The sequence below is a fragment of the Calypte anna genome, chromosome 28 (assembly GCF_003957555.1).
Source record: "Calypte anna isolate BGI_N300 chromosome 28, bCalAnn1_v1.p, whole genome shotgun sequence".
NCBI lineage: Eukaryota > Metazoa > Chordata > Aves > Apodiformes > Trochilidae > Calypte > Calypte anna.
In genome coordinates, this window is record NC_044273.1 from 3685442 (window position 1) to 3708941 (window position 23500).

At 45.0% G+C, this 23500-nt stretch overlaps 1 protein-coding gene across 3 annotated transcripts in view; it reads left to right on the forward strand.

The window, feature by feature from the left end:
* ELL (elongation factor for RNA polymerase II) overlaps window positions 1-23500 on the forward strand; it is a 50384-nt gene that overhangs the window by 2317 nt on the left and 24567 nt on the right. For 2 of the 3 annotated variants that reach the window (XM_030466228.1, XM_030466230.1), the window contains exon 2: window positions 20411-20458. In XM_030466228.1, coding sequence (XP_030322088.1) covers window positions 20411-20458 — 48 coding nt within the window. Of the gene's footprint in view, window positions 1-3076; window positions 4888-20410; window positions 20459-23500 lie in introns of those variants that run through there. The other variant, XM_030466229.1, reaches the window with a different exon arrangement.

The window sequence follows — 23500 nt, forward strand, 5'->3', positions numbered from 1 at the left end:
CTGAGCCTTTGCCAGGCCAGACAGGGGAATGTCTTGGGTTGCTTGCTCGAGTTTGTTCTGGGTCTAATAATAAAATATTGGGATTACATAACCCAAAAATGATCACCCAGCTGGGCGAGCTGCCATTTGTTTCTCATGTCCCCTTGTGCCAGAGCAGTGGTGTTCTTGGTGTGGAGCTGGATCATCAGGACTGTGATTTGTCTGCTTGAGTCTCCTCTGCTAATCTCTGTTCTGGTGAGGAAAAAGGTTGCAGGTTGATGCCCAGCTGCCTGTTTCAGGAGGCTGAATCATGTCCAGGTTGGGTCACGTACAGAGAAGATGGAGCTGCTGGTCCAGAGGTCCAAATCCACAGGGCTGTCAGCTCCTTGGGAGCCCTAAAAGGATTTCTTTCTCCTGTACCAGGGGGCTGTGCTCACCTGAAAGAAACACAAGTCTTAAAAATAACCCTGGCTTCAGAGGGGACACTTTAAGAAGTCACCCATCAGCTCCTTGTGAAACTTGCTGCCCCTGAAGCTGCTTCCATGCAGTTGTGAAACAGTCAGCACTGACTGCTGAGCTCTGCAGCTGAAAGCTGCACACTGGAAAATGTGTCCCAAGTCACTTTGTCCACTGCTGGAATGGAGCTGGCTGAGCCTAAAACAACTCCTGGTTCTCCAAGGAATCTGACTCCAATAGCTGCCACTTCCCTTTGGTGTCTGCAGGCTCCCTTCAGGCCTTCCAACCCCCCCAAAAAAGCAAGGCATGACTTTTCCCCATCCCCTCTGGGCACCCTCCAGCTTTTTTCCTGCTCATGTGGAGGTTCAAGGGAGCTCCTCGTGCCCCTGCCACCTTTTCCTCTTTCCCTCTTTCTCCTGGATCCTGTTTTTCCCTCCTGGTGACAGCGTGGTCTCTGTGTCCTACCACACCTAGCAGCCTCTCCGTCCCTGGCCTTCATCCTTGGCTTTTCACACCTATCCATGATTTTTTTTAGCAAAATTCTGAAAAGGGGAGGGGGGGGGAGTCTTGGGGAAGTAGAAATCATCCTGCACCATTTAAAAATGCCACATGGTGCACCTGAAGGTGGCCTGGCAGCAGGTACACCTCCTCATGCCAGCGAGCAGCTGGGGCTCTTCCTGGAACCCTCAGCTGGGAATTTCCCTGACTTTCAGATATTTATTTAAAAAAAAAAAAACAACCTTTTTTGTTGTGGCTTGACTGATGGATGCTCTTTTGATAAGCAGGACTGCAGCTGCACACCTTTTCTTCTCTTCTTTGTGGCTTTTTGGTTGACCTCCTGGCTGCTGAGGGAGGTCAGGCTCAGCTGTCAGCCCCCAGCCTGGTTTGCACCGGAGCCTCGTGATTTTAGGAGGATGTAAAAGAGGTTTGTAGCATCCCTGCTCTGTGCAGCACGTGATGCAGCAGCTGAACACTGCCTCCTGCTCACGTTGGACCTCTCTGTCCCTGCTTTGGAACAGAAGCCACCCCTGTTGCTTCACCAGTGAGTTTTGGCAGAGGCACTGGTATTTACTGGGGGCTGAGAGAACCCCTGCACCCTAGAAGCTGAATTTTGGAACTGGGCTCTTGACACCTGACCTTAAACTGCTCTTCAAACTGAGAGTGACAGAAGGAACCTCTCAAAGGTGAGGGTTAAACAGACCTCTTGTAATCACTGCTTGTGGAGAGAGCTTTCTGAGAATGAGATTTTTGGAGCAGGTTGTTCTGGATGCCTTCATCTTGCTGTGTTTAAAGCAGGAAACACAAAATGAAGGCTCCTGCTGTCATTACAGGTCTTTAGGGTAATGTGTATTCCTGCTGACTTGGGAATTGAAAGCTGCTTGCAGGTGTCAGGAGGAGGAGGAGAACAGCCCAGCTTCCGAATCAGGATTCATTGAATTATCTCCCAGCTTTTTGCATCATTCCTCTAACCTGTTTTTTCCTGCCCTATTAATTCCCTGCTGCTGCAGCCCCGTCACAACCGGGGCTCTTACGACATCGGGAGCGTGAGTCGGGGAGCTGAGGGAATGAATCAGAGGAGCTGGCTGGAGAGAGAGGAGGCTCAGGGAACACACACAGCTCCCAGCAATCAGCAAAAATGGGACAGGATATGCACAACACCCCCAGCTGCTGGGTGCTCTTGTCACCCAAACGTGGCACCTCCCCTTTGAAAGAAGGGGACAGGGAGACGTTTGGCGGCGTGCAGGAGCAATGGGGTTTTTTTTGGTTTGTTTTGGGCCTGTGGCAGTTTCCTTTCAATTATTTAGGGTAGTTTTGCTTTGCTTTTTTTTCCCCTTTTTGACCAGTGTACCATTTGAAGCTGCTCAAATTACAGATTCATCTCTTTAGTTTTCAAATTGCACAGCACAGAACTGTCTGTAATTTCCAGCTGACGTGACGTTCAGTTGCTATGGGATTCACTGGCAAATTATAAACCCATTACACTTCTTTTTTTTTTTTTTATATATACTGGTGGTGGAAGCCTAAAGACGTAGGTCTGATTGGGGAGGTGCCAAGGGGAAACAGAAAGTTTGTGACAGAACCCTGGTGACCCCTGGTGCTTCTTTCAAACCTGATCTGCTTTCTATCAGCAAATCATGCGGCGCCCTTAATAATAACTTTTGAATAATAACTTTTTTTTGCTGCTTTCTAGCAATACTGGGTGAAGCAAGTTTGAAGGTGAGCCCCTTAGAATATTAACCCCTTAGATTGTTTTTATGAGGCTGGGTTAGTTTTTTGGAGATCCAGAAGCAGAGCATTTTGGCACTGCCATGGGTGGCTCTGGCAGCTGGATCCTGGCGGTCACAATCAGTACCCAGCAAGACAAAACCTTTGCTCCTTTTCAGGATATTCTAGAGTTGGTTTCTTATTCCACTTCAACAGCAGCAAAAGGAGAAATGAAAGCTATTAGATTTGATTTCTTTTTAATTTCTCTCTGTAGGTCTCTCTCCCACTCACCTCTTACCTGGCCAGTGTCTTCTCCAGTGGCTTCTGTGCTTGCCCTGAGCTAGTCAGCTGGCAGAGTGTGGAGTCTGACTGTGATCCTCCAAACAGCAGGGTGGTGGTTTTTTTGTTGGTTTTGTTTTGTTTTTTTTTTTATTCTGAAGTGCTCTGTCCTGTTGAGTTGGTTTTTGTCATAGTGCTGCTTGGCAGAGGGATGGTGGCTGTTGAAATAGTTGACTCGCATCGTGCCGACTGTTGGGATAGCAGAAGAGCCTTTATTCCTGGCAAGGGAGGGGAAGTTTTCCTTTGGAAAACAAAACAAAACAAAACAAAAAAAAAACCACATTTGAGGTCTGGTTAGTAAATAAAATGTGTTATCTCCTAAACAGTTTGCACATTTCAAACCATTTCAACCTCCGGGGGCTGCCCCGGAACGTGTGAGTGTAAACTTTGGGAAGCATCTCCAAATCCCTGGTGTTTGTGCATGTTGAAAAAATGGGAAGGGACAGACTGCATGCGTCACTCTTGTCCTAATTTGTGCCAGCTAATCCATGGGAGAAGAATACATTTTGGCTGACTTAGTGGTTTTGCTGCTCATGCACACGAGAATGTGTTTGAATGGATGGATGGATGGGTTTAGGGAGACTTTGAAGAGATGCTGTGTGTGTCTGGGAACCTCTGCCCCATCCCCTGGTTTGTGAACACAGTTGTGTAATCCAGCAGCTTTTCTCTGGGGTTTGGGGAAGGAGAGGAGAGGTTGGAGGGGGTAAAAGTGGTTGTCAGCTCAGTATCACAGTGTCAGGAAGGTTGAGATGGAGTTAGCTGGGGATAACTGAGGTTAAATGCTGCTTTCTGGAGGAACCATTATCTGGAGTGAACTTAATGCTAATGAAAAAGAAAGAAAACCAAACCCAAGCCTGATAACCTGAACTATGCTGAGATTTTATATAGGGTGGATACAGAGGAGCCATCACCAAAACCAGGCTTCTGCCTTCAGAATGTGCCTTAGCTTGACCTGGGTGAATTATCCAGGAAAGGAGCTTGGATTTGCTGCTAAGAGAGTTCTCTGTAGGAGCTCCTGTGTTGCTAAGAAATATCCCATGCACATAAGGCAACTTCTGCACACCCTGGTAACCTAGTATTGCTTTTTGACCTTTTTGTTGGTTTTTTTTTTTTCCCTCAAGGCATTTATATAATAAAGAGGATGACAAACCCCTCAGCAGTGGGTTTGCAGGGTGCTGGTGTGTGTTTTACTGCTGCAGTGGGAAAGCAAGTCCAAAATCCAGTCTTTTTTTGCATTGCTCCAACAAAAAGGCAGTCTAGCAAAACCACTGTGCACTGGGTCTCTCCTTTCTTTACATTGGACTTGTGCCTTTATTAATTTAAAGAAACCAGCAATTGTTTCACTCCAAAAAGAAGTCACCACTTGTTGGGACCATGACTTCCCTTTGCTGCCCACTTTGAGCCTTCCCTGATCTGGTGCAGCCTGATTGCAGTTAACCCTCTGTGCAGCACAGCTTTTCTTGGGTTTTCTTCCATGGATTCATAGAAAACCCAAATATTTTCCTTTCCAGGCCAGCCACCACCACCAGTTAACCTTTCTTCTTAGCTGCAGAACCTTCACCCATCCAAGGAGACTCTGGGCATGGTCTTGGGGCTGTCCTCAGAAGAGCTGAACCTTTGTAGCATTTAGATTTCATCAGTCCAAACATCCTCTTGACTACTTGGCTCAGGTATTTGGGGACCTACGTAGTTGGGGTGATTGGGTCACCCTTTGATCAGAGCCACCTGACAGCCCTGGCACTTTGGATCCTCTAGGATCAATCCTGCAAGGAGAGCTGAAGCTGATTATTATTCCTCTGCAAGAGCAAACCTGGCACTTCAAAGCCCAGCAAAAAGAGGATGGAAGAAATGCTGCCTCAGTTCCTATCACTGGGCTCAAAGGATTCATCTTTTTCTAAAAAAACTGAGGTGGAAGACACTAATTTAATCTTTTTTCTATATTCTTCTCCACTGAGGGTTTGTTCTGCGACGGGCTGCAATCAATACATTATGTGCCAGTTGTGGTTATTTGAATCATATTTCCACATTTCAGTGTCTAGACTTTATGTTTGGGTGAGTTTTGTTGTACCTTTCCAGCTCCAGCACTGATTTCAGTTGTTTTTGGCTCTTGGTTTCTCTGAGAAAATGAAACAGGCTGTGTTTTCTGTCTCTCCCAGTCCCCAAAAAGAAGGGAACAAGAGGAATGGCTGAAAACTGAGTGGGTTTTAAAGTTCCTTTGCTACCATTTTTGAGAGAACCTTTGTGGGGATGAGCTGGGCTCTGCCTTTTGGTGACTGAAGAGGACAGGAAAGACAAAAAGGTTTCTCCCTGGCTCTTCCCTGAGCAAAATGTGCTGTGAAAAGGGGGGGGGGGTTTAGTACAGGCAAGCCAGGCTAGAACAAGTGAGCCCACATGTTTAGAAATAAAAAAAACCCTTGATAATCCAAAAAGTAAGAGAGTTTGTTGAGAGTGAAGCAGCCTTTTCATTGCCTCTCTCTCCCCTGCCTCATTTTTAGCCAGCAGCTTTCCTGGGGTTTGCAGAGCTTCAGGGATGTGACTGTTGACAGGAGTTGGTTTGTGGGAAGTCTGGGAGCATCTTTGGGGTGCTCAGAGAAGCTGACAATGCCACAGAGCCAGGTGACAGTAATCTTGGTGTGACCAGAGGGCTTCAGGAACAGAAACAGCAACCAGAGGAAGCAGCAGAGAATGATGGGGAAAGCTGAGCCTCTATTGCTTGGATTCTGCAAATGAACCTCCTGATCTGTGGTCAAGTGTGTTATGGATAAACCAGGGAAAGGAAATAATTCCCCAGCTCCTAATTAACTTGTAAACTTTGGTGCCATGAGATTTCAAAGGCTTAAGGGCATCTGAACAGCAAGAAAAATTGGTTGGGTGCTGTGCAAAGCTGAAAAGTGGTGGTGCTGAGTTCTCTTTGCCTGTCTGTGGATCAGCCCTGGGGCTCCCCTTCCTCCCTGGCAAGTTGAGGGGCTCCAGCTTGGTGCCAAAGCCCTGGCTTTACCTCTTCCAGGGAGCTAAGCTCCCTGCAAACACCAGTGTAAATTCTTCCATTCCTTTCAGATCCAGGATTCAGTGGATGCTTTTTCAGAGCCCAGCATGGGCGGAGTAGCAAGGAAGCAAATTTTTCCACCCTGCCTTAGAGCTTGGGCAAGCAGAAATGGTGCCTTGGAAGCCAAATAAGGCAAGTGCTGGGCTCACCTTTCCATGGGGAGGCTGGAGAAGGGAGCAGCCCAGGGAGAGCCTAAGGTCTGCTGGGCTTTGAAGTCCTTCCCCGTGGGGCTGATGCTGGAGGTGTGGTGTGGTTCAGCAACTCCTGAGCTCCCTGACTGGTGGGGCTTTAGCAGCCCTCCCCAAAATTAAGGTGTAAACTCATGATTCAGAGTGAAACTGCTGTCAGAGGTGTGGAGCTGAGGCAGAGTGGAGCCTCCTCTCCCAGGGTTTCCTCCTTCCTTTCAGCAGCCTCTGATGGCAGCCTGGCCCCAGCAGGACTTGACTCTCCTGGGTTTTGGGAATAGATTTTTGAGAGCACCCAGGGCACCCATTCACCCTTCCAGGGGTGTTCAGGCTGGTGAAGCCCCAATCCTGACCTCTGCTGCTTCTTGAAGAGTTAAGAACAAACTCTCCTCCCAGAAATAGTCTCTTAAGCAGTGCGTAGGAGCTCTGCTGCCTGATTTCTTTTGAGAAGTGCTTTTGGTGTCACCTGTGACAGTGACCTTGCTCTCTTCTTCTTCATGTTTGTGCTGATTCTGGCCACAGGATCCTTCTCATCCCAATAAATAATAACAAACCCAACCTTTGGTTAGCTGTGTGCTCACCTGCTCTTGGCAGCCAGGATTTGCTGCTAAGGGAAGTTGCTGGGACTTGGTCTGTTGGCTTCTCCTGCTCTAAGATCTGAAATTCCCCTTCCTAAGGGTTCCTTGACACACTGGGTGGCTACTGGGCAGTTTCTGGAAGCTCCTGTTGGCCACCTCAGAGGTGGGCTGGCACGGGGCATGGGTGGCCACCAAGCCTTGCTTTTATTCCAGACATCAAGGGTGGTTTTCTAAAGGAGAAAAGAGATTGTAAGAAACCAGTTCTCCCAGCCTGGAGCCCAGGAGCAGCCTCGTGCTGCCAGGGAGTCCCAGCACACAGATCTGTGAAGGAACCAGCTTTTTGGTTCATCTTTAGAAAGGTGGGAAGGGGGAGGTAGGAATGGATAAAGGCTGAAATCAAACATTCTTAACCTTGCTGAACATCACAGGATGGATTTGGTTGAAATAGTGGTGATAAAGGCCAATTGCAACCAGGTTTCTAGAGGTGTGATTCTGAAATAATCTGTGAATTAAGGACTTTCTCCACCCGTACAGTGGTGCATTAGAATCCAGAGCATTTTGGGTTGCTCAAGACAAAGGGGGGGGGGGGGGAATGTTGATTTCCTCCCCAGAAGGTTTGCTATTCCATGACCTTCCTCCTGGATCTCTGCAGTGGTTGGCAGAGGAGATGGATCTGTGGGTGCTGCCTGCACCTTGCTGCAGGGTTTAGCACTCTTAAGGTCATTTAACTCGACAGCAAAGCCTTTGGCTTGTCAGAATTCACAGACCCTGACAGCAGGAAGAAAGACTTTTAGTTTCACCTCAAACTGGTGAAGGAAGCAAAAGGTTTCAGCTGGCTGGAGCTGTGGCAGGTTGGGATATTGAGAGCAAAAATTCTGGTCAGACAATGAAGTGGTGGCTCAGTGGCTGTGCCACTTCTTTTGCATGGAGGAGGAATTCCCTGAACTCCACTCCCTCCATCAGAGCTTCTCTATCTCCATGCAAAAAAAAAAAATCTCTTGGGGCTTTTGGGCTTGAGCCCAGGGGAGTCTTTTTGCAGCTCTGTGGTCAGTCTCTGGGCAGCAGAGGAGGTGGTTTTACTCTTATCTGAGTTTTTTTTCATGTTCATTTTTGGAATTTGGTGTAACCTGAACTTTCACAGGTGTCTTTCTGGGAGCAAAGAAACGTCTGACTTCTATATTTATGAAGTTGTTTTTTTTCCTGGAGGTAGGTTGTGGGTTTTTTCCTGTATAGAAGAGTATGTTCTTTCTTTTACTGGTTGTTGCTTTATTTTTGGAGCAGGTTTGATACCAGTGCAAATAAAGAGGAGGCTGAAAGAGTGCAGGTTCTGTGCTCATGGCTGAAGGAGAGGGAGCACCTGATTTAACTTGGTAGTGGCTTCTTCTCACATGAAGCCTGCTGGAGAAGGCAATCACCCCCTGGAAGATGGGGCTTGTGAGGAGGTGGCAGGGTATGTAAAACACTGAGGTTACAACCTAGTGGAAAATCAACTAGGGGTTGTCTTGCTCAGTACTTACAGCTGGAGTTATAGGTTTTTTTTTTCATATGGGCAGCTGCCCTCAGTGATTAAAAAAAAACAAAACAACAAACTGGGTGTTTGTGATTATCACCACCATGAAGCTGGTGGGAAATGTCAACAATGTCCATGTTGAATACTGAGGTTTTGGGGTCCTGGTCCCCTCTGTTTAACTGCAAGCCCCACTGAGCCCCCTCTGAGCATCTTGCTTTGGCTTTTGAGGTCATTCTGGTTCTGAGGGGGTTGGAATTTTCTGGGATTCCTTTAGCATCCTGGCTCTGGTTATCACACCCTCTTCCAACAGGGCTGGCTCTGCCTGCCTGAGGAACATCTGAAGATCTTCTGAAGCAGAACTTTTGCAGCCTAGTAATTAGGTTTCCCTTTAAGTGTCAATAGGGTAGAGTTGGACACAAGATGGAAACTGGTCCAGGCTTGTTCTCCTGGGCTCAGCAGTGTCTGTGTGTTGGGCTGAGATTTCCTCTGGGATGGTTGAACAAGTTTGTCAATCTGATCTCCAAATTGCCTTTCTTTCTTTTTTTTTTTTCTTTTCTTTTCTACTTGCAAGAAAAGTTAGCAAAGCCCTCTGGAAGATAAGGATCAGAGTGATGTTTCAGCAGCTCCTTTGAGCCATCTTGTGAGCACAGCAAGTGAATCAGCACTGGTGGCTTCACAGCCCTGAACTAAACGAGCCTTTCGTAAGCAAATTCGGTGGCTTAGGAGAGCTGGATTTTTCATGAAAAGATTGCAGGGGGAGGGGGAGAAAAACTCTTTAAAATTCAGCCTTAGGGTTGTGTTGTTCATTAACTGATAGTCACTCCTGTTTACCTTGGGTGATAAGCACAGTTCAGAATGGCTGATGCCGTCAGAGCTGCCCTTCAGAAGGAATTACTCCTTTTTTTTTTTTTTTTTTTATGCCTTGCTTTCCTGACAGGTGGATTTTTGGGCGATTTTTTTTTTTTTTCCTCCCAGCTAAAATAAATGCAATAAAGGAAATGCAAACAGCCAGAATGTACTGCTCCTAATCATGGAGATGTTGGGTTTTTTTTTTTTTCCTTTCCCTCCTGTTCTTAGCAGCTTGGAAACGCTGTTCTGGGTCCAAAGGTCATTAAAAATCTGACATGTCAGGCCAGCAACGTCCTGCTTCTTAATGAGGCTTAAAACCAGCCTGTAGCTACCTGCCTGCTGGAAATACAGTTGACTTTGGAGCAGCAGAATAAAGGGAGACCTGGGAAGAGCTCCCTCGACTTGGTTTTTGCACTGACCCCTCCTGTATCACTGGGTAACTCTCAGTGCTTGGAGTTTTCTTGTGTAATGAGGTTTTAATTTTTCTCTTGATATGCAAATGAAGGCAGGTGGTTGGCAGCAGATGAAAGCAGAAAAGCAGCTAAAACATCTTTCAGAATGCCCACCCCCCTTTTTTTAAACCCCTTGCTCCCCACCTTCCAGACCTGGACATGATCTCTTAGGTCCTGCAACACCTCCTGTCTGGCTTAAACCCTCCTGTCCCTCCTCCTCCTCCTCCTCAGGATGTCACTTGACACTGAACTAAAGCTCTTGAACCTTAAGTTTCTTGTTCTTTTGCTTCCTGGGTAGTTTGAATGTCTGAGGCTTTTGCTCTAATCCTGTTCCCCAGCTCCAGTACTGGAATTTCAGCACCTTCAGCCTCGCCTCAGTCTTTTTGGCTCTTTGACTCTTCTCCAGTTAAAACTAGGTCAGAAACCACTGTCAGCTTCTGATATTTCACTATTCCTGTTTCTGAAGTTGTAACCCAGGGTTGCTGTGTTTAATCACTCACTTTAATTTGAAGGTATTCAGTGGCTCCTGACAGAGCTGGTAGGGCTACTTAAAAATAACAGCTCTAAAAACAACATTGCCTTGATTGGGTCTAAAAAGGTGAATTATCTGCTTGGGACATATATAATGCTTCAGATGCCAACCTGACAGCTTTATTTTATTTTTTTTTTTTTCCACCAGCTCACTCTTAACTCCAGCAGTTTGGGTACAGCCACTTCTAGCTGTAATTAACCAGCTTCTCTTTCTCTGAGTGCCTTTTTAACTTGATGGGTGAAAGAAAAATAGCTCTAAAAACATGAAGTAATTGGAAACCTGCAGCTCTGTGAGGAACACAGGCAAATGGGGATGGTGGAAGTCATTTGAAATACTTATTTTTAACTGAGAGCTCGAGCAGACTGTCAGCATTTTTATAGGACCATTATTGGAGTGGTGCTTGAAGCCTGAGCCTCAGTTTTCAGAGAAACCCACCTGGTGTAACTTAATATTATCTTTATTCCTTTCTTTCCAGCAGCCTTTCAGCTGGTGATATTGGAATTTTTGGGCATTCTTGCAGGATTGAAATGAATTCTTACTTTTCAGGATACCTCAAAGGCTTTGGGGTTTGAATTTCCCAGACTGGCAAGTTGGTTATGCTCCTCCTCATCCACTTCAGGGAAAACAGGGAAGTTTTTCTTCTTCCCTGCTGCTCACTGAACCTCTGGGAGGGTCTGAGCATCCTTGGGTTGGAGACCTCTGCTCTGGAGCTCCCAATGCCATCCCAGCTCTTGCTTAGAGACCTGAATGATCTCCAGGGAATTCTGCATGGAGTAGCAGTGTCTCCAGACACCCCCTGGGAGGTAGACACAGCTGTGTGTGAAGATGGAGGAGCTTTAACCCAAAGGTGATAGGGTTTTGGTAAAAGATGATGGAAATAAAGCTGCTGATGGAGAGCAGATGGCCTCTGAGCTGTGTTTCTGGTTCTTTAGCACTTCCCACCGTGGCCTTCAGCCTCAGATGGAGGAGCTGGGGGCTTTTGATCAGGTACAGAAACTTGATTTTTGATGGGGATGCAGTGTGGGTTGATAGTCACTATAGGGAAAGACCCAATTATCCAAAATGGGGTGGCAGTTCATAAAAAAAACCCCAAATATAAAGACTTGGGCTAAGACTGATTTTTAGGGCTGTCCTGTGGGCTGCACAGAACCTTTGTATGATGTATTTGTAGCAAAATGAGATCTAAAAGTGCTTCAGCTACCTCTGTGGTGGCACAGACCCTCTCTCCTACTTCAGTTCCTGACTCCCATGGGAATTCAGGAGAGGAATTTGGCAGAATAACATGGGAAGTTTGAAATAAGAGGAGCATTTCAACAGAACAGAGCTGGCCAGGAGACTAGGGTGAGTATTTGTAGTGGACACTGAGCAGCAGAAATCAGAAAGTTTCAGGGAATCTTCTTGAAATCCTCATTTTTTTTTCAGTTCCATCCACGTTGGAAGTCTTGGAAGGTGGGAAGAGTCAGGAGTAGAAACGTTGGGTGATGGTTGAAGTGATTTTTCTTGGGCAATCAGACCCAAAATGCCTCCATCTCCCCATTTCCCAGCCCCAGTTGTACCTTGTACTAGAGGCCTGGCTTTTAAACCAGGAAATCTGAGAAAATCTAAAAGCCCTTAATGATTCTTGGCTCCTCAAACTGTTTCAAGCCTTTAGGGAAAACCAGAACTTCTCTTCAGCTTTAGCAGAGTTGGGAATTTGGGATGATTCAGTTTCCTTCTGCCAGTTTTGGGGTTTGGGTTGGTTGGTTTGGTGGTGTTTGGTTTTGGTTTGGGTTTTTTTTTTTGTTTTTTTTCCCCAATTTTATAAAATCAGCTGATAGCTCCACTAAAATCCTGCAAAAACAAGCAGGGTTGCATGCAAGAGATGATTACCCAGGGAATTTTGGATGTCTTCATGGGAATCCTGCCAGGCTAAGGTCTCTCTGAATTGTCTGGTAATGCTGAATTTCTGCAGCTGCTGGAGCCACCCTGCTGGATTTTCATAAAAGAATATTTAATAATTATTCTCCTCCTTAGGATTTCCAGTCCAGGGAGGCAGAACAGGAAATTTCTTTGTGGAGATAGTGTTTGTTGTTGAAAACTGTTTTCAAAGCAAAGCCACGTGTTCCAAAAGCAAATGGAAGAGGGTTTGCTTTTCTTTGCCTGCACTTTAGAAATACCAATATTTACCTTCCTTTTTTCTCCCCTATCTTTAACTTCCAGTGTTTACCAACAGATTGAGCCCTGCTGAAAGACTCTCAGTACAGCTCTGTAAGAAAGGGATCAATCCAGGCTGTATGAACAGCCTTAAATTCTTACTTAAATATTATTTAAAACACTTTTTTAATCCTCCTCTTTAAGCACCTTGCAGTTTATAAGAAGGAATGGGCTCTGGGCTGGGTTAATTCAACTTTTCCTTCATACAACTCCTTGCAAGTAACAAAAGGGTGGAATTTATTTCTAGGTTTCTGCTTAAATTTGGTTGCAGTGCATTTGCCAGCACAGCATTAGCTTTGTGTGAGTGCTTTGGGAAATGTTGTTTCAACTTGTTTTATGCTTTTCTGGTTTTACCTTCTTTTCATCTGAGTTACAGGAAAAAGAAAATGTATCCCTTCAGGAAAAAAAACTGGTGATAAAAATAACTATTTGTGCAGAATGTTGTGGGTTTCTTGTGGAAAAGGAGAGGTTCTTGAACCTCTGCCTTGGGGATGAAATCCTTAAGGGTGTTGAAATGGACAGGTTTGACTAATAAATTGAAAATAACCTTGAGGGTTATTGGCTCTCAGTTCCTGTGAGGGTCTGAAACACCCTTTGGAGGTGAGGAACAGATTCAGAAAATGCAGTAACCCAAAAAAATGGAAGTTCCTTTTCAGAGAGGTGCAGTGATGTGTCACAACTACTCAGGACTGTAAGGAGTTACTGCACTAAAACTGAGCCTGGGGGCTTGTGTTCTGATCAGTTTTCCTTGTGCATTTTTAGTTGATTATCAGAGTGCTTTGAGCACTTGTGCCACAGCCTGAAAGCTCCATGGGAATGGAAAGGGTCTCTTTTTTTTTCTTTTTTTCCCCCCCAAAAAAGCCTTTCTCCTTCCCAAGCCTCTGGAAATTGCCATGGCCATTGCCTCCCTAATAGCCCCAGATTGTTAGGAGGGAAATGAGTAAAGCTCTGGTGTCAGGCAGAGCTGAGACTTTCTGCTTATTGCTTCTCTTGCTAGACTTAATGAGCAAGTTCTCCCTTAGCTCCCTGGAAAAGCAAAGACAAACACTAAATTAAAAATAAAAAAACAAACCAGTGTTGCACTACTGGGAGATCTGCCCCTGGTCTCCAGGCTTGGTTCCCAACTGAGCCCAACTTCTCCATCCATGCTGAAGACATAACCATGTCTGGAATTAATTGGGAGCTGGAGGGAGGGGATCAGAAGAAGATCTTTTCCTCTTTCTCCCAGTGTTAATAATATTCCTTTCCACCTCAGGCTGCAGGTCACCTCCTGGGCTGGTGTGGAGCTGTGGGAGAGCTGGATCCATTGAGCCATGAGCTCTTGGAAGCAGCACAGCTGGGATCCAGTGACCAAAGGGGCTGGGAGAAAAAAAACAAACAGAAAAAAAAGGCATTCAGAGGTGCTGGGGCTCTGCAAGTGAACCAGGCTATGTCTTTATCTCTCCCTGGGGCTCATTCTCCTCTTGCAGTGTCTTTCTGGGCAATAATCTGTCCCCTAACAGGTGAGTCCTTCTCTGGGGACAGGTGGAATGTGTCCTCTGGCAGTCCCAGGGCTGTTGTCTGCAAAAACAAAGCTTGAATTTTCCTTGGAGACAGAGCCTTGTGTCCTTGCAGCATCTCCTGCAGCTCTTTCAGGGAGTGGACATGTTCCCATTTCTTTTCCAACAACCCTCTGCCTCTCTCAGAAGTGGGAATGAGAAATGTGGGAATGGGGTTTGCAGCAGTCACCTGGTGGTTCCTGCTCCTGGAAGGAGTCAGTCTGATAAGATTCCTGCTGTTTGCTGGAGTCAGGTTCCCCTTTGGCTCCTGCTCTGCAGCAATCAGAGGCAGCTTGACACCAAATGCCAATCCCTCAGTTATTTCTCCAAGAACTCAAATCTCCTTTTTTATTTCCTTCATAAAAGGCATTGCCTAAATCACAGCTCCCCTTCCCAGTGGAAAACCACTGTACCTTGTGCTAGCCAAGCATCTTGGCTTCATGATCCCTGGATTTTAATTTCTTTTTAGGGCAAGTTGGACCTTCCTTCCCCCAAAGTTACTTTCCCCAAACTGTGAGTGGTGCTGAAGAGATCAGAGAATCCCATTTCCTGACCTCTCTTCTTCCCAAGTCTCAAAGTTTTATTTCTTGCAGAGCCACAAAGAGGAGTGGAACATCTCCCAGGTGAGGAAAGGCTGAGGGAGCAGCTTGGAATATGAGGGAATATGACCTCTGGAATGTTGAAAAAGGTGGGAAGGGTGTCAGGAGCATGGAGCTGTGATGAGCAGTGATAGGAGGAGATGGGGCCAGGAGGTTCTGAGTCAACATCAAAAGCTTTTTCCCTGTGAGGGTGACAGAGCCCTGGCCCAGGCTGCCCAGAGAGGTTGTGGGGTCCTCAAACCAGGACCTGGTGGTGGTTCTGTTCTGGATTTGGGGGTTTGGACTCCCTGCTCTCTGGAAGTCCCTGATTTTTGGGCTTGCAAACACAGTGCTGGGTTCTTTCAGCTTCAAGTTCCCCAATCAGTTCTGCTGTGAAGAACTGCAGCAACCAAGCCCCTGGTTTTTGGTCAGGGGGGTCTTTTGAACCTGGATTAGGGCAGATCAGAAGCTCCAGGCATGCATGAGAGAGCAGGCTCCATGGCCAGCTCAGCTCTCGTGCCTGTGGGGTGACATCTTGATGACACTGGAGTTTAATTGCTTTCTGCTTTGCTGATACAAGCTGTTGGGCATTTAGGGAGGGAGTTGCTGCTTTACATTGCAGGCACAAAGCATTTCAATCAGGCTACACTTCTGGGGGGTGTTTAACTTCCTGAATCTTACTCTTTTCAACTCAAAGTTGGTGGTTTGGAGCTGGGATCTTTGGTGCTCAGGCTGTGTCAGGGTGTGAAATTTTGGATGTTTACAGTGGTGCCTTAATAAGGAGCTGGGAATGTGGAAATTCTGTAACCCAGCAACATTTTCTGGTATTTTTGGAGTTGACATTTTTAATTAAAAAAAAAAAATAAAATTCTGTCTTCATAGGGGCACTCTCTGGGAAGTTAAAACTCCTGAGGAAGTGATGTTGCTGCTGTGAGAGCCCACTTAGAATTCTGCAATTAGAAATGAGGAAGCCAGGATGGATTTTGCAGTTTAGCAATGTAAAACTTGAAAATGTCCAGTTTAGCATTTTACAGAAAACCTTTTTATCATTTTATTGCTGCTTGTGCTGTGCTCTGACTCAGATTTGGAGGCTATTACAGGGATGAGATGCATCCATTAATGCATTTAGGAAGATCATTGCTTGTAATAAATACCAAATATAGTTTAAAGTCATTGGTAAAGCTCCAGTTCCTAAACCTTCACCAAAAGCTCCTCTTTTGAAACAAAAGAATTCATATTATAACCTCGAGGACTTGATTCTGCCCCAAACATTTATTTTAAATGCTCAGGAGAGGAAAATGGGTAAGAAGAGAGAGGAATGGGGCCCAGCAGACAGATGAGGTGGCATCATTTGAACCCACTTCACTCATCATGGAATCATGGAATGGTTTGGGTTGGAAGGGACCTTCAAGATCATCCAATTCCAACCCCCTGCATGGGCAGGGACATCTCCCACCAGCCCAGGGTGCTCCCAGCCCCATCCAACCTGACCTGAGACACTGCCAGGGAGAGGAGTGCAGGACCTCAGGCACTCAGGGCTCCTCAAACCCCCTCTCCTCCCCTTTTGGGACCTGACCCTTTGGCTTTTATTCTTCCCCCCAGCCCTGCCAAGAAGGGAGAGGAAGCAGAGGAGGGAGCATGTGCCTGGATTTGGAACACACTGCGTGGGCAAAAGCAACATCAGCAGTGAAAATGGTGCAGTTAAAGAGGAACTTGGAGGAGTTTGGGGTAGCAGTGAGTCTCAGCTTGGTGGATTTGAAACAATTTCTTGTTGTCAGTTTTGTAGCTGGCTGGAGCTGCAGGTGACAGTTCAGATTGTCCCCTTGCTGCCAGCCTTGGGCTTTGCTTCATTTGATATTTTCTCTATTTATTGAAATTCTTCCTGCTGCTTTGAAAAGCTTTACATTCTGAGGAGAATTCCCTTGTTCCAACATAAATAAGGGGAAACTTTCATTTGCTGTGTTTGCTCAGCATTTGTTTTAATGTTCAAGAAAACAAATCCCCTGCTCCTAAGTATAGGGAAATACTTTCCATAGAACAACTGCCTCCAGTAGAAATTCCAGTAAATGCAGAATAGAACTTCTCAAAACAACATATTCTTTAATTATCTCCATTTCCCTGAAGAAACAGGGAGGTTTCCAACTGGTTACTTGCCCCTGGATGATTTCAGATGGCCTTTCTGCTCCTGGGGATGAATATCCCATCCAGCTTTTCCACTGAACACTTTTAAAACCTCCTGCCAGCTTTGATCAGGCCTGATAAACTATTTAAGAATTGTTGCATTCAGTTTTGGTGGGTTTTACTGCCACCTTCTTGGTTCTCCTACTCTTCACTTAAGCTTCCATGTGCCAGATCTGGAATATTTCAGTGGGAGGAACTGTCTGTGAGCTTTCCAGAGGACAACCCTCCTCTAGCCCAGGAAAACTTGAGGATGAGCTTTATACCATGCTAATAAAAGAGAAATGTTGGGGGTTTTTTTCCTCATGACTTCTGAAATAATCTGATGGGATCTGGAGGGACCACAGGCTTGGGTTTGTGGGGTTGGCATCCCAGAGCAGGGCTTCATGTTGGAAAACTTGCTGCTTGATTTCTCTCCCTGAAGAACACAGCAGAAAACTGGGCAGAGAAGCATGGAAATGCTCTTTCCACCTAGCAAAGAAGTGGATTTTGATGGAGCAAAACTCTGAGGTTGTCACCTGACATAGCTGAGTCCTCTCCAGGCTCCTTTAGAAGAGTCTGTTTGCAAGTGGGGTAGGGAACCTGAGTCTGGGTAGAAATCCAGCCTCGTGTTGGGATGTTCCTTGGGGAGTTTTTCCTGGGGCAGTGCTGAGCTGGGCTGCAGGAAGGACTCTCCTCTGTGTTAAAGCAGTTCATTTTCTCTTCCAGTAAGCTGGGAGGAAGCTTGACTCATTTTCTTCAAGATCCATTACAGGAACCTGCAGACAGTGAAGAGGTGGCAATTATTTGCTATCCCCTGTCCTGCCTCAGGAAGCTTTTCCTTGAACCAGTGGTGAGCAGATGTGCAGTTCCTGCCTCTGGATGTATTTCAAGGGGCTTGGCTTGCTCTCAGCCTACATACAGGTTAGAAATTCATCATTCTTACAGGGCAGACAGTTTTCCCCCACGTGCTTGTTCACTCCTGGACCTCTTCATCAGGGCTTTCACCCTTAGGGATGAGTTTGTGAACTCAAGAGGTGAACATCTGGGACCCAGCAGCAAAGCTGTAGAACTGACAGATGGTTGGAAATACTTCAGGTGGTGTTCTCTCCCTTTGTTCTTTGGTTTTTGTGGTTGGTTTTGTTTTTTTTTTTTTTTTTGGTCTTTATCCTAATAATCACCTTCCAGTAGCTCTTATGAAAGGAGGAGGAGTGAAGCTGGAATTTGGTAGCTGGAAGATAAGGCTGTGCAGGTGGTTTGGTTGCTGGAACAGATCTGGTGTGTTTTACCTCTTGAGTGAACACAAGAGGGGAGGTCTCAGGGATTTGCTGTGCTCTGGAGAGGACAGATTTGCACCAGAGTCCTGGATGGCACCTGGGAGAAGGCAGAGGGACAGACCCTGTCCCCCTTGAAGGTGGATGGGATGGGGTTTGTAGGAAACTAGAAGGGGTTCCCTGTTCAGCATCATTGAGGGGCTTGTTAGATGATGACAGAGGTAGCAGGGACTCTTTAAAATTGGGGTTTTTCCCTACAGGAACCTTGAGGAAATTTAACCCCAAACCAACTGAAGGTAAACATTGAACTAGAAGTTTAATTTGGTTTGGCTTAATTCATCTGTTTGCTTTTATTCTGAACGAAGGTGTCCATGCAGGAATTTAATTTCATCTAATAAAAGCACTTAAATTCATATCCTTAATTAGGTTAGGGTGTGTTTTCTTCTTCCAGGAGCATCCTCAAATGACCTGTAGCCAAGGAACTGGGCAGCAGCAGAGGGAAGCAATTCCTGTGTCACTGCAGGGCTGCTGTTGCCTTCCTTATTTCTCCCTAAAAAGGGAGCTCAAGGGTGGGAATGACTTCCCAGTGTCCTTCCCTTCCATGGAGAGGGGCAGGGAGTTCCCACCCTGATATTCCCAGCTGGCAGATGTCCAGACCTGGCAGCCCCTGGCAGTGCTGTCTTGCAGGGGTTTCAGGAAATGAAGCTAAAATGAACTCACACAAAGGTTCATTTTTAAACTTGGAGATTGCACAGTTTAACTTCAAACCATTTTGGGTGTAGATGAGGGAATTTATACATTCTGTAATTAAAACATGTCCTGCTTTGTGTAACACTACTTTTCTCTAGTGTTAATAATAACTTCTGCCTTGTTATTCCACTTAAATGCTTCATATTACCTTTTATTCCACTCATTTTCCAGAATTAATTGCAGACCTTTACCCACCCGAGATCCTCATTGAGATGTATTTATTTTTTAAATCCAGATTTAATTTTTTTTTTTTTTCCTTTCTAGCATTTCAAATGCTTGTTTGCTCAAGTATGTTCATACAAATTTCTGGACAGCTTGCACAGTACATGCTGACACCATGAACAAAAAGCTGGCCAGGCTGGCTATGAACAGCCTCCTGTGGTATGCAGTGTCGTGGCACTCAAGGAATTCAGGGATCTCTGGAGGATGCTGCTCAGGGCTTCTTTAGAAAGGTTGTTTCAGGTCTGGAAAACTCACCCTCCAGCTCAGGGAGTGCTTCAGGCAGATTGTTGCAGAGCTGTTCAGTTGTAGAATGAGCTCTTAGAAGAATTGTTCTGCTGTCAGCTTATTCCTCTGTGCTCCAAGGATGTTTTCTTGCTCCTGAGTTTGGGTTTTTCTACAAAATCAGTGTATTGTGGCTGATTTTTTTTTTTTAGATTCTTCACTTCTGGGTTGAAAGCATTTGGAAAGGTTTTATGAGCAATGATCAACTTCCCAGGTTTTTAAGCTCTTGCTTCTTCCTCTGCTGAGTGGCAGTGTTTCTGGAATCCTGGGGAGGTGGATGGGAGTCTGCAGAACGTGCTGGAAGATGCAGCTGCTACAAAAAGGATGCTTAGGAAAGCACCAAAATGTGCATCAGGAGACTGATAGATTTTTTTTGTTGTTCTCCTAAACTCTTCTTGGCTCTTTTCCCATGGAAATGTGGCACTATACTCCCTCCTAAACAATATTCCATCCTGTCTGCCTAGTCCTTGTCCCCCTGGAAGGCTCCATGATCCCAGCCTGGTTTTTCATCCAGTGGAGCACGGGATGGTGGCTTCAGTGTGTCTTGGAATGTTTCCTGGGATTTAGGAAATCAACCCAGCCATGGTTCTCCTGAAACTTAAGAAGTAGCATGGCTTGGATTGCACCTGAGCTGAAACTTCTGAATTCTGAAGCTTTCTTGATCTTTATAAAATAACAAAGGAAAAAGTGCAGTCGCAGAGCAAAAAGGTTGGAAATTCCCTGGAGTTTCTGCCTTCAGCAGGTGGAAGAAGCTGTTGAGGAGCTGAATTTCTTGAAACATAAGGAAATTGGGGTGGAGGAAGAGCTGGTGGTTGAAATGGGCAGCACAGCACCAGGGTTTTGCAATGAAGTTGGAGTTTGCTTTTCCACTGAGCTGCTTACTTTCTGCTGGAAAAAATTTGCTTAGTGCCTTCTCGGGCTTAGAAGTGGCATAAATTTTCCCCTCTAATATCCAGCCTTTAACTCCAAACTTGCAGAAGCCCCCAGGATATACAGGGAAATTGTTCTGTACTTGAGGGGTCAGGAGGGAACTAAGTGCAGCCCAGCTGGGGGTCCTCTTGGAGATGTTCTGCAGTGAAATTCAAGGCCTTTCAAGAGTGAAGTTGTTTAATCAGTGGTGGTGTTACAGTTTTTATCCCTTTTCTAGGTAGAAATCACTTTCAGGAGGTTTTGTATTTTCTCACTTGGAATTCTCTATATTTCCCTGAGTGTTTCTTGGCAGTGAGTGCTGGAACTTTACCTTTCTCTGCAGTAATCTTTGGGGTTTTTTTTCTTGTTTCCGTAGGATGCTGTGACATCAAAACCAGTAATCCAGTTTCAAGGAAGCCAAGGGGTAAGTTTGGATGTGGGTTACCTTGGAAAGTTCTTTATTGGCTTTTGCATTCATCTGAGTAAGGTTTTTGTTCTGTGTGTCTGTCCTGTGACCCCCCAGGCTCTGATTTCCCAGGGTTGGGAAGTTCAGATGGGCTCCAGGAATGAGCATTTGCTCTGTAAAAATCCCCTCCCCCTCTTTATGTTTTAACCTTGCTAAATCCAGAGCAATGCAAAGTGCTCTTAGTGGTGAAATTGAGTTTTAGAAGGCAGTGCTGTTGGGTAGAACAAGGAAATTAAAAGTGTGCTGATGGCAGGACTGAGTTGGGTGCAGCATTCCATGGAAAACTCGCCTGGCTCCTGAGGAAATAACCTGCTAAGGATGGAAAACTCCAGTGCAAGACTTTATGGCTACCAACTCTTTACAGGAACAGTGCTTGAGGGGTGCTAGAAAGGTACTGAACCTTGATTTAACAATTAAGGTTTGAAGAAGTGTGTAGTTCCTGTGAATGCCAAAAGGAGGTTTTTATATTTAGGACTTTTATTTCTCTAACTTCTGTTCCGATGCCTGAACTCCTCAGAGGTATTTATAGATGCTTGAAACTGTCATGCCAGTTACTGACAACGTTGAGATTTAGTTGGTAGCATTCCTGGTAGAGTAGTGAACATTAAAAATGTCATTTATGGGCCTTTTAGATCCCAAATGTGCCTTTTTAGCTTTGGAGCTCTGCGTAAGGATGAACAAGATAATTATTTTTTCCAAGAATCTGAACTCAGCTGTAAATAACCTCATGATATTTTGTGGTGGTACAAGAAAACTTTCAAAAAGGCTTAAGTTAAGTAAGCATTGAAGTCTGGCACATTTCTCCTGGCCTTTATTTCCCCAGGTGATGTTGGGCTCAGGAATATTCCTCTAACAAAGCGTAGCAGGAAAGACATGATTGTTATCATAAGAGAAAAAATATAATAAACCTTCCTGGCCTGGGAAATAAAGAAAGGAGCAATTTCCAGGTTTCTTTATTTTGTTTACAATTCAACTTCCCAGAAAACTCAGCATGGAAGCTTAGATAAAAATCTGCAACTGAAGTTTGGCAAAATTAGAAGTGAGTGCCCAGGAAGACTTTTAAGGGTGTGTGATTGGTTGCTGTTAGATGAGCAAACAGCTTTGCATGTAATGAAGGCTCTGAAGATTGCAAATGCTTTCCTTTCCCTTTGTAGAGACACTTTGAGAGGGATCTACACCTAACTTTTCCTGTAAAGCTGCTCAGGTTCTCTTAATCTTCCTCCTGGAAGGAAACAGAGCAGAATGAATCAGAACAGCTTCAAACACTCCAGCGCCCTCAGCTGCTCTGCTCCCCTTGTGGGTTCCTCAGGGATGTGATGCAGACCTGGGTGTTCTCAGGTTAACCAAAAGAAAACCTCTTTTAGAATTTCCTTACAATCATTTCCAAAAAAATGCCTATTTTAAGTCAGGCAATCCCTCAAGATGATTTTTTTTAAGTGCCTGTTTTAAGGTGATGCTGTTCCTTACAACGATGCAAAATATTCTCAATTTATGTTTTTTATAATCATTTAAAATGATGCAGTTCCTTCTAATATTCAAAAACACTTTTAAATTATGTTCCTTCTAATAATTAAAACCACTTTCAAATGATGCTGTGCCTTCTAACAATTAAAAGCATTTCCAAACGATGCTGTTCCTTCCAGTAACTACAAGTTTTCAAATGACACAGCTCCTTTAAAAAAAAAATAAAAATGAATGCCCTTAATCATTATTTCTGAACCCTTACCTTGCAGAGAAGAGTTTTGGGGGGCAGAGCTGCCCATCACCTGTGATTCCAGCCCAGGGCTGGCTGGAGCAGGAGCAGAGCAGCCCCAGGATGGCTTTGGCTGTTGCCATTTAAAGAGCGGTGAGGGTGGAAGGAGGATGTTGGCAGCTTGGGGCTGACCTCTCCCTGCCTTGTTTTCAGCTGTTTAATTAATTGCACTGTCAAGTAAAGGCCAAAGGTAGAGCTCTGAAGAAAGCAAGATTCAGTGCAATGAAGGCAGATAGAAAGAGCTCTTTGTCCTTTTATGATGATATTTGCTGGGTATGACAAGGAGCTGGCAGCTGCAGAACCATCTGCTTTTAAGTGCAGTGCTCGTGTGCTTTAAGGAATTGACAGCAGGGCTTTAAATGCCTTCCAGTGAGCTCCTGTCACTTGGGCAGAGAAGATAATTTCAGTGACTTCACAAGTTTAAACACGATGAGGTTAAAACAGATGTGTTTACTTATTTGTAGCTATTTATTTATTAGCTATTTCTTGTTGGAATACACTTTTCCTTCCACTATGCCTTAATTCTCTAATTTGCTACCTCCCTGTTCTGCTGCTCAACAAACATTACAGAATTCTCATTACATTCTGAAGCTGGTAGTTTTTCTATGTAGCACAAAGCCAGTGAGTTGAGGCAGTGTCCATGAAAACAAAAGTTTTTTATGGTGTCCTTTTTTTTCTCTTTAAAATCCCTCTTGCAAGATGGAAAAACCTACAAATTAATTGATGAGTGGGGAAGCAGGACATAAAACAAGAGGATAAAGCAAAGTGCTGCTTCCTTCATTGAATTTAATTCTCTAGAACCTTCCTGACTTGTTGAATCTCATTCTTTGTGGGGCTTTTAAATGCCTCCAGCCATGTCTGGGTTTTTTTACCTATTCCTGATGCTGGTCTAATGAATGCTGTCAGAGATGCTCCCAGCTTCTGATACACAGAAAACAACTTTCATGCTTAATATTCTAATTAACCAGAGGAGAGAACTGGCCAGGAATAAACCATGGGCCAGCAAAGTGGCAGCTTGGGCAGCCAGGTGCAGATGTCAGTGGTTTTACCCCAGAATAAAGCAGCTTTTTCAGTGACAGGGGACAAAACCTCCTGCTCTGGGTCCAATCTGAGAGTTTTTATAACCTGTAAATGATATTTGCCTTGGGATGTATTTTTATATATCAAAACTAGTCTTAATAATTACAATTTCAGGGCAATAATCAGAATTTTGGTGGTAGTAACTAAGTGGTAACTAGCAGTGTGTG